At 41.5% G+C, this 15181-nt stretch overlaps 1 protein-coding gene across 1 annotated transcript in view; it reads left to right on the top strand.

The window, feature by feature from the left end:
- The window catches only part of ptchd4 (patched domain containing 4), a gene marked incomplete at its 3' end in the record, with an annotated part of 61026 nt that extends 45849 nt beyond the window's left edge, over positions 1-15177 (top strand). The window contains exon 3 of the mRNA XM_020617525.1: positions 13604-15177. Within this exon, the coding sequence (XP_020473181.1) occupies positions 13604-15177 (1574 nt within the window). The remainder of the gene's footprint in view (positions 1-13603) is intronic.
- Between the last annotated feature and the right edge of the window lie 4 nt (positions 15178-15181).

Raw genomic sequence — 15181 nt, 5'->3', positions numbered from 1 at the left:
TACTTGAAAATTCATAGATCCTGGAATGCAAAGTGAGCGGCAAATGCTGGTTGTTTGGTAGCTTCATTATTATATAGCTTACCCTTTAATTTGTGACCAGATGATACAAAAGAGCCTTACTTCCAAGCCCACCCCGTCAAACTAAGTTGCCTAATTAGAGTTTGAGGCATAAGCATTTATTTTGTCAGAAAAACTGCAATTACACATTCTCCCCAAATCAGCTCTGTGGATCCAATCATGGCATACATTTAAATATATGTATTGCCAGAGAAAATGCCTCATCTCCAAAAATTAAGAAAATTAGGATAAGGATAATAGGATAATCACCTTTATTGGCCAAATATGTTACACACAAGGAATTTGTTTCCGGTACAGAACCGATGGCAGCCATCTGTGGCGCCAACTCAACCGATGGCTCTAACCATCGGGGGCAGTGGAGGGGTTCAGTGTCTTTCCCAAGGACACTTCAAAATGTGGACTGGAGGCACCGAGAACCTTCAACCTTCTGGTTGGGAGACTGCTCTACCCACCGCACCACTGTCGCCTCCCTCTTTTTTTTCTTTTTAAGGAAATGCATTTGATGAACTTATAAGTATTACACACATTTTCATAATATCCCTAAAATCTGTATTATATTTTGCTTGTGTACAATAAGAAAATTAAGCACAATTATTGGTAAGAACCAGCCACATTAGTCTACCTCCTACATTTTGCCCTCTCATTAGATCTGGTATTTGTGTGAGAGTGTGAATATTGACTGGGATGAGAGCCACTTTTATCAATGAGAGGCAATGAGCAGGTGTGTGGGGAGGTTAATCCGTTTTTAATTAAACAATCAGTAGAGGGGTCTTGAAAGGAGCTCTTAACAGGTCTAAATATGGCATCAAAGAATTGTCTTGAATTTTTAATGATTCAGTACCAAAAAGCCAGACTGCATCATCCTTCCTGTGACTGTGTTGTTACTATGCACTATGTTTCACTAATTGCTTTATAAGACAAACATTTTCCTCAAATGTTATTTCAGTCTCTTGTTTTCTGTGGCAGCTTGTGAAATATTTATGTTTAGGAAAATGTTGAGTCATTAAAAGGCATTTGATTGGTGCGATGACTGTGTAAGGATTATTGTTCCTCACACTGCAAAAATGCATCCACTAAGTTATTCTTTGGTTGATGCTTTCCTTATTTTCTGTAAAGGTGAATATCCCAAACTGCTCAGTACAAGATTTTAATGTAGATGATAATAAGAAGCTGAATGAGAAGCCAAAGAAGGGAGTCTAACAAAGGGGTCCTCCAAGATGCAGTTGTTGGTGTAGAGGTAAAACAGCAGCAGGACCTCAACCCTACCCTTGTTTGAGGTAAGGGACAGGACTCAATAGCTAAGATCTTATCAACCTGGGATTTAACAACCCCATGACCAATGACAAAGCCCAGATACTTTGTTTCAGTTCTTGCCACAGCACACTTGGCAGGATTAATAGTCAACCCTGCACCATGAAGATGATGCAACACCCATTGTAGGTGTTCCAGGTGCTCCTCCCAAGTAGCACTGTAGATAACAATGTCATCAAAGTACGCTGAGGCAAATTCAGTGAACTCACGCAGTACCTGATCCATCAATTTCTGAAAGGTTGCAGGGGCCCCATGAAGTTGACACAACAGAAATACGGAGGTTATGAGTCTAAGTGTCTGATGAGACACCAATAAAGTTAATCGTAACAGCCAAGCAGTCGTCTCCCAACCGGAAGGTTAGAGGTTTGAATTACGATGCCTGCAGTCCACATGTCGAGGTGTCCTTGGGCAAGACACTGAACCCCCATGTTGCCCCCAGTGGTTAGAGCCATCAGTGTGAGTTGGCGCCTTGGTTCTGTACTGAAAACAAATTCCTTGTGTGTGTAACATTCTTGGCCAAATAAAGGTGATTATCCTTACCTTTATAAATAAATGGGTTTCCAAATGAGAAGATCATGACCTGATTTTGGTGGTACTGGGACTGGGATAAGGAGTAATTAAAAGGATGTTTAATTCACCATCTTTTAAATGGACATTCAGCACTTAATATCAAGCATGGCGCATTTTATTATTTCACATGTACACTATATTATATTACTGAGTTATTGATAATTATTGATGCATTATTGTGTTTATTACTTTAATGTTGCAGCTGATAAAAGTGGACCTCATTTGAATTACTTTGTATGCTTATAATTTAAATTACTGCTGGGCACCTTGTGAATTTTGCACCAGGGATCAATAAAGTCTAGTGATTATACTGTATTTTGGTTATTGATCCAATTTTGAGAATTAATTACTAAATTGAGGTACTGTAGTCTGCTAGGGTTAGGGGGTTGCTAGTGGAGTCGTTCAGTTATTGTTGTGTTCATATTCTGTTATGGGACAAGGCAAGGCTAGCTGGGCCAAGACACTATGACTGAGGGCTCTGGTGGGAGTAATGGGCTTCAGCCATCATGTAAATAGTTGAGCGTGTGTGTTGACGAAAAAAGATGCAGCTGTTTTGTCATGCAGTGTATGGGGTACACAGTTGCACACAAAAAGGCAAATTCTGTCTCTGGCTTCTTCATTCATCCTACATTCATTCATTCATTTTCTACCGCTTAGTCCCTGAACGGGGTCACGGGGGGGCGGAGCCAATCCCGGCCGGCAATCGGGGGCGGGGTATACCCTGGACAGGTTGCCAATCCATCGCAGGGCTATCAGCCTACATTACATTATCAAACAAATGCACTGAACTACAAAGTACAGCATTTGCATATAAAATGTAGTTGAGTCATAATGTGGAGTATCAGAAAATGAAAATAGTACTGTAATGTAAAGTGTACTACCAGAGGTGCTAACACACTGGACAAGGTTTATTCAAATATCAAGCTAGGGTCAGACCAGACCACTACCACACCTGGACCAGTCTGACCACTTGTCCCTATTTCTAATTCCCCTCAGGAAAACTGCTCCTACCATCACAAGAACTGTAAAAACTTGGCCTGGTGGTGCCTCTCAACAGCTAAAGGACTGTTTTGATAGGACCAACTGGGATGTTTTTGAACATCCAGACCTGGAGGTGTTCACAGACAGTGTCCTGTGTTATATTAAGAACTCTATAGACACGTTTACTGTGGACAAATGCATTAGGGTCTACCCTAACCACACACATCCATGGCTCTTAGCCTCAGCACTGATTCCCCACAAGGCTGTGTGCTGAGCCCCCTGCTCTACACCCTGGTATACCCGCCACAGCGACACCATTGTAAAATTTGCTGATGACACCACAGTGGTGGAGCTTATCTCTAGGGCAGAAATGAGATTATCTACAGGGATGAGGTGGAGAGGCTGATAGTGTGGTGCAGAGAGAACAATCTGCTCCTTAATACCTCAAAGACTAAGGAGGTCATTGTCAACTTCAGGAGGAAGAAAACCGACAGCTTGCCACTGTACAACAGTGAGGACCGTGTGGAAAGGGTGCCAGCCTTCCGGGAGTCCATATTGTGGAGGATCTGACCTGGGGCATGAATACCTCTGAAATTCACTTTCAGCTTTTCCCGTTTAGGGGTCACCACAGCGAATTGTCACACTGACGACTCGCATGTTGACATTTGGCACATGTTTTACACCGGATGCCCTTCCTGACAAAACCTAGATTTGAACCCGGGGTGCCACGGCAAGAGCACTGCGCTTTAACCACTAGCCTACCAGGGAATACCTCAAAACTGCTTAAAAAGGCCCAGCAGAGACTATACTTTCTACAGGTGTTTCAGGAAGAACATCTCCCAGAGACTGCTGGTGTCCTTCTATCGGTGCTCCATTGAGAGCATGCTTACATACTGGATATGTGTATGGTACAGCAGCAGTACAGTGGCTCAGAGGAAAAAGTTCCAGAGGGTCATTAATACAGCTCAGGAGATCGTCAGCTGTTGTTTATTTCATTTTTCTAGCGGTTAAGTTTTTTTTATATGGTCTTATTTCATATCATATATGTCATATATGTTTTTTTTTTTCTATTGCTGTACCGACTGGAGGTCACTAAAATTTAGTTGTACATGTTACAATGACAATAAAGGATTATCGTATCTTATATCTTACCTTATCTTAATAAATAATTATCTTATTTCAGGAGCTGTGGCTCACACATGTTACGGGGCAAAACAACCATCTTTCCTTATGGTCAGGAGAATTAATTAATGTGTCAGACTAATAATTAAAGGAAAGAGAGTTACACATACACACACACACGCACATACACTGACCACAGCAACATATGGGCCCAAAAGTCAGTACATGGGTGTGACACAGTGGGGCTGCTGGAGATACTGAAACAGTGTTGCCTGTGAAGCAAGAGTTCCACCTATGTTAAAAAATAATGATTCCTTTTGTCTAACTAAACTATTGGTGATAAACTAAACCCTATGTCTTAAGAGAGAGAAAAACAATACCCTTTACACCTGACAGCCTATGTCTGTAGCCATTAGGCCTGTCCTCATAAAACCCCTGTGAACAGAAGATGCCTGAGAATCTGCACAGACAAAACCCCTGTGAAGTGTCATGCCTTGTCTGTGATGGTGCTGTCTTACAAAGAAGGCTGTGGTTTACAGGTGGCCTTCTGTCATACTCCCCCCTAATGAAATCCAATAATACTGTTATAAAACCTAAAATAAAAGTAGCAGAAAAGAAACGAATATGTGAAATCGTTTGAAGTATGAAATTAGGGTTTGGACTTTTGATCTAGGCGGAAGTTAGGTGTCAAATGTGTGCAGGGCTTAAGGGTCATAAATTATTCGAAGTTAATACTTTGAGTGACAGGTAGTGTACTCTATATCTCTCTCTTGTGCCCATTCAAGGAAATGTTTAAACTATCATGTAATATTTTATCTTGTTAAAAAAAAAAGTCTCGCGAGCGAGAGTTTGTGGTTGTGGCTCAGGAGGTAGAGCGAGTCATCTCCTAACCGGAGAATTAGCGGCTCCATTCCCGGCTTGTCCTGTCAAATGTTGGGGTGTCCTTAAGCAAGACACTGAACCTCCAGTCGCTCCTGGTGATGACATCGGTGTGTGAGTGTTTGGGAGTGCGAAAGGCCAAATAGTGTAAAAGTGCTTTTAATGTGCTGCAATGCATAGAAAAGTGCTAAACAAGTATAAGACCATTTACCAACTACTAGAACATACATACACCTCATTTTTTAAGCTTTAAGTCTATGATGATAATTCACCATTGTAACATTGTACATAAGTCAAAAAACAAGGAAAAGCGCCATGGGCCCTTTAATGAGCCTGTCGGGTCTGGTTGATGCTTACTAAGCTATGACTGGATACACTGTTTTACAGGGGCATTAAGGTCAATGATGTATCATCCATGCTACAGTGACAATCTACAGTATATGACTACAGATGGGGATCCATGTAGATAGAGAATAATTGGGAACTCATGATAGATCCCCACAATAAAGAGGAGAATTACAGGAGTAGGCATCTCCAACCAAAACAGAGGACCTGTTGGACAAGAAACAGCTGACTCTAGAACATTACTGGTGCCAACATAAGTTTTTAGACATTTATTGAACTAGCATGGTCTACTGTGTCACTTACTGCAAGTCACCAGGAAATTTACAATTGAATAAGAACAGCTTTTAGCTGTGGAACTCAGGACTCTGTAAACATGATCTGAGCTACACTCAACTAAAACTGCTAAATTGCGCAGATTGAAATGCATCTTTTAAATATAATTTTTGCATGTTGGCATTGGTAGTAGCAAACTGTTAATATCTAAATGCAATCACCAGTCACTGCATTCAGCTGTTTACAGATATTGAGGGCCCAAGTGCTGAAGTTCAGCTGCCAAAAAGCGTTACACCACCTGTAGTCTCATATATAGAGGAATGAGGGAGATGAAAGGAGGCAGACTTCATTTGCTTTCTCCATGTGTGTTTGTTCCAGAATTCATTTGTGTGTGGGTGTCTGTGTGTGGGTGAAAATGTTGAGAGCAACAAAAATGTGAGTCTGGTCTTCCCTGCAGACTCATAGTCATAGCTATAAAGTTCAGTGCGTGTGTCTGTGTGTCTGCTCCATAGTTTAGGAGACACCACTGTGACACAGGTTTAGTTTTATGACTGCAATAATTGTGGCTAATGGGAATGCAGTCTCTCTGAGGCACAATTGCTGTTACCTCACCCTTTGCCCCACCCCCACATCCCAATTTCTTAGAGCAGTCATCCTTTCTCATTTCCCAACAGTCAGAAGTCATTTTCCTCTGGTCTCATGTATTTATACTCCATATTTCCCTCAGTCTCTTGCTGGTTCATTTTGTCTCCACACCTCGTTGCCCGTGTTATCTGTTTGCCATTCTCTGATCACCACACCCTGCCTGTTTGCATCTATTGCGGATTTTCAGTTTATGCTTTCAGGGTGTTTTGAGTTCTTTTGTCTAGCTCCCTGACTGAAATGTTTTGTTGTAAGCTTCTGTCAATGTTCCTTGTTAATTGTGTCAGGTTGAGCCTTTTGTGTTTTTTGCCCTAGTCCTATGTTACAATCTTTCATTAAAAAGTCAGTTCAAGCAACTCCTTGGCTTGTGTGTCTGCACCTTGGGTCCTATCTAGTCAGTATACTGTTATACCCCAGTTCTTTAATTGGACAGATCTGAATAATGAAGGAGTCTGTCTTTCTGCATTTTAGTGTTGATTTATTTTTAAAGACACAAATAAAGATTACAGAACACAACCCAGGTTGTTCCTTGCTCCAGAAACACACACACTCTGGCTGCTGGAGAGAGGAGCTCCCCGAAACACAGAGCCTAATACTTTTATCAGTTTTGGGTTAACCCCTTACACAGATGAAGTCAGTCCAGCAGACTCCATCTCTTATCTAGCGCTCCACAGGCTTGGAGCAGCTGCGTGTTACCTAGTCATAACAAAATAAGGAAGCTTAATGTGTGTGTATGTTGTCACGTGATGTGTAGCTAAGACATTCACTTATTTATTCAGACATGGTATTCCAAGATTAATACAGGAAAACAATTGGTGTCATGGCTTACTGCTAACCTTGAAACAGAGCAGACTAGAGCAGACTTTGAATCTTACTAAACTGCATTAATAACACATTAAAGTCTAATAATTATCTGACTGATTTATTAATTTATAACAATACCCTAACAGTTTTTGCCCTTACTTTGCAGTTTGGAATTTTAAAAGACAATACAATCAAACATTTCAAGATGCACATAGAACCTTTATTGTTAAAGACATTGATATATATTTGTCATAATGTGATTGTCCCATCTTAAAATATACTATGTTTAATAAAGATAGGCCTATGCAAGATTGATAGAAATACAAAGATATATTTACAAAACACAAAAATCTGGAACAAAATTGGGAAATGCTTGTGCAACTAGGGACTTTTATTACAATAGTTGTACAAAATGCTGGCGAAGCTGGGAAGGGGATTTGGGGGGGTTCAAAGTTTGTTTTGTTTTTTTTAAAACAAGATCATTTCAGCTGAGTGAGGCTTCAGTCTGTTCCTCTTGTTTGTTACCACGTCTCCAGCTTTGGAGAAGACCCTTTCACATGGCACAGAGGTTGCTGGCATATGAAGATATCGTTTGGCAAGCTTGTAAAGATTAGGATAAACTGTTTAGTTCTGTGATAGAGCCTATATAAGTAATGATAAAATAAAGGGAAATCTTTTACTTGTGATGTTGAGGGTGTGACACATTCTGATCTCATGTATCATGCACATTCCGCTGTGACTCTGGCAACTGTGTCCTGTGCATAGGTTTGGTTACCAAATGCTAATGTTTTAAATCTTGGGTCCAGAACAGCTGCCATTGCCAGGATCTGAATGTTTTCACATTGCACCTTGTCATTAAAAAGTGCAGCAGATTTTGGCCTAGCAGTTGTGCACAAGGATGGAATAGGGATGATGACTTCTCTGTGATTTTATGTTGTAGCATTTGAACTATGGGTATGACCTTGGATGCAGACACCATCTTCTCTTCTGAAAGCTCTGTTGTAGCTACTGACAGCAGTCCCAGAACCTCAAGGCACTCAGCCACGGCCTCATAGTCCACACAGCTTAGTGGCACCACATCTGTTGTAAGAGATTCTAGTGCTGCTCCCATTGGCTCACGCTGCTCATGTAAACGTTGCAACATGAAGAGAGTTGAATTCCATCTGGTTTCGACCTCTGGAATCAGTTTATGATGAGGTTTCTCCAGTTCTTCCTGTACTTCTGTGAGTTTCTCTTTGGCCCTTGTGCTGTTTTAAAAAAGAAACTACTTTTCTAGCTCTTGTGTGGATATCTGCAAGTTCTGGTGTTGCCTCCAGTGCCTTTTTTACCACCAAATTTAAATTATGGGCAAAACAAGGTACATTGCGTAACCTGAGAAGTTTGGCACAAGCAACCAAATTAGCAGCATTGTCAGTAATGAGACAATGGATCTTGTTTTTAAGGCCCCATTAATCATTTAGAAGTTCCTTGGCATTCTTGAGGTTTTCGGCTGTGTGGGACTGAAGGAATTTAGTAACACCTAACAGGCCAGATGACAGTTTCAGTTACTCATTTATGTAATGACAGGTGACCTCAAGGAATGCATCCATATTCACAGATGTCCACATTTCTGTTGTCAAGCTGACTGCCACAGTCTTTGCCAGCTCTGCTATAGCTTTCTCTTTGGCTTCTTTATATTTTGTCTCCACCATGACTCTCATTGCTTGTCTTGTGGGCAGGACACATGTTGGGTCAAGCTTGTTAACAAAGGCTTTAAAGCCTTTATCCTCCACTACAGAAAATGGCTGGCAGTCCAATTCAGCTTGTTGCCCTTTAAATCAGGAAATGTGAATGAGTATGCACACATAACGTTTTAAGAAGTATCATTGTTGTTTTGTCAATCTTTTTAATGAATTCCAGCTGTCATAGACATACCTTGTCCAGTTACTCCAGTTGCAGTGGGAGCAGCTGGATTGGGTGTAGTCTATGGGAGTCTTGATCGCAGGTGCCTCAGCACTGACAAAGTGTTGTTGTTAAAGGCCAGTTCTTGAGCACAGATCAGACACTTGACCTTTTTTGGGGTAATAAGGTCAAAGTGCTCCCACACATATGATCTTGCTCTTTTAGGTGGCCCTGCCTCTATTCTCCCTATCTCTCCTTTCCTCACTCTCTCAAACACTCACTACACAGACTATCACACAAACACTTTTTTATGTTTTCACATTCACTTTACACTTTTCTGTATGTGTACTTAATATATAAGTGTGTATGTGTATGTAAGTATGTAATTCCATATGGAGAGTGTTTGAATGTCTATGTGCCAATGTGAGTGTATAACTGTATGGCAGTTTATCTAATCTTATGCTAATCCTACCTAAACCTCACTCTCCCTGGTTGTCAATCAATGAAACTATAGCAATAACACACGCAATAATTCTCCTCCTCTCAAAAAACTCATGGACTGCTGAGGGATTGCACCTGTTTATAAGCATGGTTGATAAGGCCGCCCTGAATTGAAAACCAGTGCGACACATCACCAATATGCATGTGACATCATGAAGCATAATTTGGGGAGTCATATGATATTTCGCATGGTGAAGAGAGGCATCGACACATCTTGCCACCATACTTCTGCTTTGAAAGATTGATACTGTGTCAAGCCGTTTGCTTTGAGCATAACATCACTACTGATATGCATTTCTTCTGACTTTAACCTGAACCTAACTTTATCCTAACACTAAACACTGGGGAAAATGCCCAAGCTTTACAACAGCCTGTCTGCACCTGGTGTCATTGCTTCTCAATCTAGTGCTGTTTGGAGGGTCTAAACTGTGTTTGTGAATGTTTTATTTGGTTTATGACAAATTATATATAGTTTGCCTTAGCACACATAATCACAGTAGACACTGTTTACACTGTTTACTGTGATGTAGTGACATAAATTTAAAAAACCGTCTGATTAGTAATTAGTAATTAGTAGTAGTAGTTCTCACTGCGGCACCCTGGGTTCGAACCCAGGTTGTGTCAGGAAGGGCATCCGGCGTACAACACGTGCCAAATGTCAACATGCGAGTCGTCAGTGTGACGATTCGCTGTGGCGACCCCTAAATGGGAAAAGCCAAAAATGACTTTCTTTCAGTAGTGTTATTAGTAATGTATCGTGCACCTGATTTGAAATAAAAGAGTCCATAGAAAAGGGTACATGATAAAACAGTGGAATGGTCCTTTAATTTGAAAAGTAAAAATAAAGGGAAATTAAAAAACAGAAAACAATTACATAAAAAGCCACAAAATATACAATTACAGCATGAATGAATTTAACTGGTCTATGTTATGTTGGATAGGACATTTGAACCATTTAGAGAATGGCTGTCCACTGTAGTTTGACTGCAGATACAATATACTATCATGTGAATACATCCAAAGATAAAAATCATATACTGTAGCACAAGTGCTAAGTACTGAATGGGTAAAAACATCTTTGTCAGAATTCCTCTGCGGTAGTGTTAGTACTGACACTAACCAGGGACACTTTACCAGACGGTCTCATTGTTATTCTCTACCTCCACCTGCCTGCAGTCACTCTCTGTAATGAATCCCCAAACTTTTCCAGTCAAATGTACAGAATGACACATTACTTAGCATCCTATTTGGTAACTGGCAAAGGGAAACATGTGCAGATGTCTCTGGTGTAATTTTGGAAAAACCAGGTGTGAATTTTGCTCGCTCTTCACACATTCTAAACCAACTGATACTAACTAATCAACTTGCAGCACAGCTTTAAACTAAAAGCAGGAAGAGTTATATAACTCATTACATAGGCTTAATCCTTTATAGTTTACTATTTTTTTATGTCTGTGTCAAACTAAGGGAAATTTATAATTCTGCAAAGAGTAGCAGTCCCCCTCACTTGCTTGCTAGGTCTGAAAGGAATATTTTAAAGTTGATATTGGCAGAGATACATGCAGATGGTTCAGATTGCTGAAATATTTACATGTTGGAAGAACATTAAATTAATTCTAGTATTCAGAAATGCATAATACATTCACCCTCAGCAGCTTTTCCCCCATCAGAAATGCAGCTCTGGCATTTTACAAATGAACAGTGTGTGGGGTTGGCCCAGCGTGTGTCTGTGTGGGAGATTTGATGCTATGGAGTACAAGCCTTTGAATGTTGTGTCTTTATTTTTGACTCTGGTGAAAATCCTGCATACAATCAAACACTGGTCAGGTTGGTGTGACCGGTGACTGCTCATCAGAAACATAGAGCTCCAGAGCCAGGGCAACCTGTAAAAAGGTACAGGGAGAAAGAGAGGACACACTACAGGAGAGAGGAGACACAAAGTTAGTGATGTGTAATGGTGGCATATAGAAGCATAGAGAGAGAGGAAAGGAGAGGAGAGGAGAGGAGGGGAGGGGAGCTCAGAGCATCATGTGCCCCCTAGCAGCCTAGGCCTATAGCAGCATAACCTAAGGGAAGGCTCAGGGTCACCTGATCCAGCCCTAACTATAAGCTTTATCAAAAAGGAAAGTCTTAAGTCTAATCTTCAAGGTAGAGAGGTAGTCTGCCTCCTGAACTGAGACTGGGAGTTGGTTCCATAGGAGAGATGCTTGATAGCTAAAGGCTCTGCCTCTCATTCTGCTTCTGTGGACTCTAGGAACCACAAGTAAACCTGCACTCTGAGAGCGAAGTGATCTGTTAGGATGATAAGGCTCTACCAGGTCTTTAAGATATGATAGCGCCTTGTCATTAAGGGCTTTGTAGTAGAAGGATTTTAAATTCTATTCTGAATTTTACAAGGAGCCAGTGGAGAGAAGCTAATATAGGAGAGATATGGTCTCTCTTGCTAGTTTCTGTCAGTACTCTGGCTGCAGCATTTTGGATTAACTGGAGGCTTTTTAGGGAACTATTGGGACATCCTGATAGTAAAGAGTTACAGTAGTCCAGCCTGGAAGTAACAAATGCATGGACCAGTTTTTCAGCATCACTTTGAGACAGGATGCTCCTGATTTTTGCAATATTGCGCAGGTGAAAGAAGGCAGATCTAGAGACTTGGTTTATGTGTGATTTAAAGGACATATTCTGATCAAAGATGACTCCAAGGATCCTCACAGTAGTACTGGGGGCGAGAGCTATATCATCTAAAGTATGATTAGACAGCAGATTTCTAATGTTTTCAGGCCCAAGCACAATGATTTCAGTTTTGTCAGAGTTTAGCACCTCAGCTGCGTCGCTGAGCCTGCAAAACAAGGGGACGGAGAGAGAAAGGGGAAGAGAGGCAGGTCGCGATGAGAGGACCTGACAGACTGGTATTTTCCCAAGGAGCTGTCTGACAGACGGAGAGTCATAGTGGAAATGGACAACATTTCATCCACCACGTATCCAGCCACAAGCTTCATTAGTTCTTTGCTGCTTGTTGTAGCCTGCTGTCGGCTATTAAAATTCGGTTTTGGTTGTTTAGCCAGTGGAGGGCTACAGCTGTCCTCCATGACCGCAAAGGGCTCATCTTTGTTGGGGTGTATCTCCATGAGCTTCACATTGTTGTGCCGTCTTAATAAATGTTTCAAGAGGTTTGGGGTTGTGTTTTTCACAGTGGATAGAGCCTTACCACTACCTGCACACAATTTACATTTTGCAGTAGTGTTATCACCTTTTGTCCTGATGAAATCTAATTATTTCTAAATAAATGTATTGACGTTTGAGCACATGATGACGATGAGTGTTAAATGTTGGATTTCAAATCAATCCTTGCTGTGGTCACAACAAAAGTAATGCTGTAACAAGTTGTTTTTGGAGGGAGTCACTGTAATACCATTACTGAAATATTATTAAAGTAATGTGTTACACTAGACCACATCCATCTGGAATGTAACATTGCCCTATGGCACTGCCCTCCATCACTGCTGCACAGGGTGTGGATATGCATGTTGTCACTACTAGCTGGCGATGTGAGTAGAGCTATTAGACTAAGTGCTGTATTTTTAGGTCAGTAGTTAAATGTTTTATGCTGAAAGGTTGTGGTTTCTTTCATCTACCTTCGATCAGGTGATTTCTAACAGTTTGTCATTTTTTGTGGTGACAATTTAACCAGGAAAGTTTCAGTGCCCTGCAAGCCTTGGAAATGCTCGAGCTGTCTGTCCCTCAGCATGTGCTGAAAAGGAACAGGATTTCAGAAATCTGGACACCTGCAAAAATTCTGTACAATAAACTTAACATAATTCTTCCTGCTTTGACATCAACAACAAAACATATCAGCCCACAAACACTAAGAACACTAGATTATTAGCAGGTCCCATCCCTGTCAGGAATCTGTAATGCTGAAAGCATGTGTTCCCTACATACAGTACACACTCAAGGGCCACAGTAAAATGATTAAATGATTATAAGACTTGGCAGCTCAGTTCAACTGAACCACAACATTGAGTTTTACAAATACAGAGCATTCAAATAACCACATCACTTATTGGTACAAAAACTGTCTGAAACCCTTCTGAGACATGGACCATGGACTGTTTCCCTTCCTAGAAATGATCATATCATGCAAATAGAACAAATTCTCAAATAACATCTTTTTTGATGTTCACAGTGTTAACACATCTTGTGCTATCATTTCTTCTAGGCCATGGAACCAAGGGGGTCTTTGAACTGCTGGCAGGCTGGAGGAGAACAAGGGAAAACCTCCCCTTCAAGGAACGTGTTGCAGATGCTTTTGCTGACGTGATGGTGTGCTATACCATGACCAGCTCACTTTACATCATCACCTTTGGCATGGGAGCTAGCCCTTTTACCAACATTGAGTCTGTAAAAATTTTCTGCCAGAGCATGTGCGTGGCCATTCTGGTCAATTACTTCTATGTTTTCTCTTTCTATGGCTCCTGCCTGGTGTTTGCCGGACAGCTAGAGCAGAACCGCTACCACAGTGTTTTCTGTTGTAAAATTCCCTCAGTGGAGTATTTGGACCGCCAGCCCACATGGTTTAAAACCATGATGAGTGATGGCCATGACCTGTCCACACACCATGACAGCATCCCCTACCAGAATCACTTCATCCAGCACTTTCTTCGAGAGCACTACACTGAGTGGATTACCAATACTTATGTCAAACCCTTTGTAGTCATTCTTTATCTAATCTACGCCTCTTTCTCATTTATGGGATGTTTACAAATCAGTGATGGATCAAACATTGTGAACCTACTGGCTAGTAACTCTCCAAGTGTTTCATATGCACTGACCCAACAGAAATATTTCAGTAACTACAGTCCTGTGATTGGATTTTACATTTACGAGCCCATTGAGTACTGGAACTCGACGGTGCAGGAGCACCTGAAGTCTCTGAGTCATGGCTTCAACAAGATCTCCTGGATGGACAACTTTTTCCACTACCTGAAGGTAGTAAATGTGAGTGCATCAACCAAGAGCGATTTTATCAACATCCTCAAGGGCTCTTTCCTCCGCAGCCCAGAATACCAACACTTCACTGAGGACATCATTTTCTCTAAGAACCGTGAGACTGACGAGTATGATATTATTGCCTCACGGATGTACCTGGTGGCACGGACAACAGAGAAAAAGCGCGAGGAGGTGGTGGAGCTTTTGGAAAAGCTTCGTCCGTTGATGCTGATCAACAGCATCAAGTTCATTGCCTTCAATCCAACATTTGTGTTCATGGACCGCTACAGCTCCTCTGTCATTTCACCCATCCTGACCTCAGGCTTCAGCGTACTCACTATACTCATCCTCACTTTCTTCCTGATCATCAACCCCTTGGGAAACTTCTGGCTCATCCTCACAGTTACATCTGTGGAGCTTGGTGTCTTGGGTTTGATGACCCTCTGGAATGTTGGCATGGACAGCATCTCAATCCTGTGCCTTATTTATACCCTCAACTTTGCAATGGATCACTGTGCACCACACCTGTACACTTTTGTGCTAGCCACCGAGCACACTAGAACGCAGTGCATAAAATTGGCACTGGAGGAGCACGGGGCTGCCATCCTGCAGAACACATCCTGCTTTGTGATTGGGATCATGCCCCTGGTGTTTGTGCCTTCCAATCTGACCTACACACTGTTCAAGTGCTCCCTCCTCACTGCAGGCTGCACTTTACTGCACTGCTTTGTCATCCTGCCTGTCTTCCTGACCTTTTTCCCACCATCCAAAAAGAGACACAAGAAAAAGAAACGCGCCAAGCGGAAAG

This window comes from Monopterus albus, unplaced genomic scaffold (genome assembly GCF_001952655.1).
Source record: "Monopterus albus unplaced genomic scaffold, M_albus_1.0 scaffold191.1, whole genome shotgun sequence".
Taxonomy (NCBI): Eukaryota; Metazoa; Chordata; class Actinopteri; order Synbranchiformes; family Synbranchidae; genus Monopterus; species Monopterus albus.
This window is presented reverse-complemented; position numbering and strand designations above follow the sequence as displayed.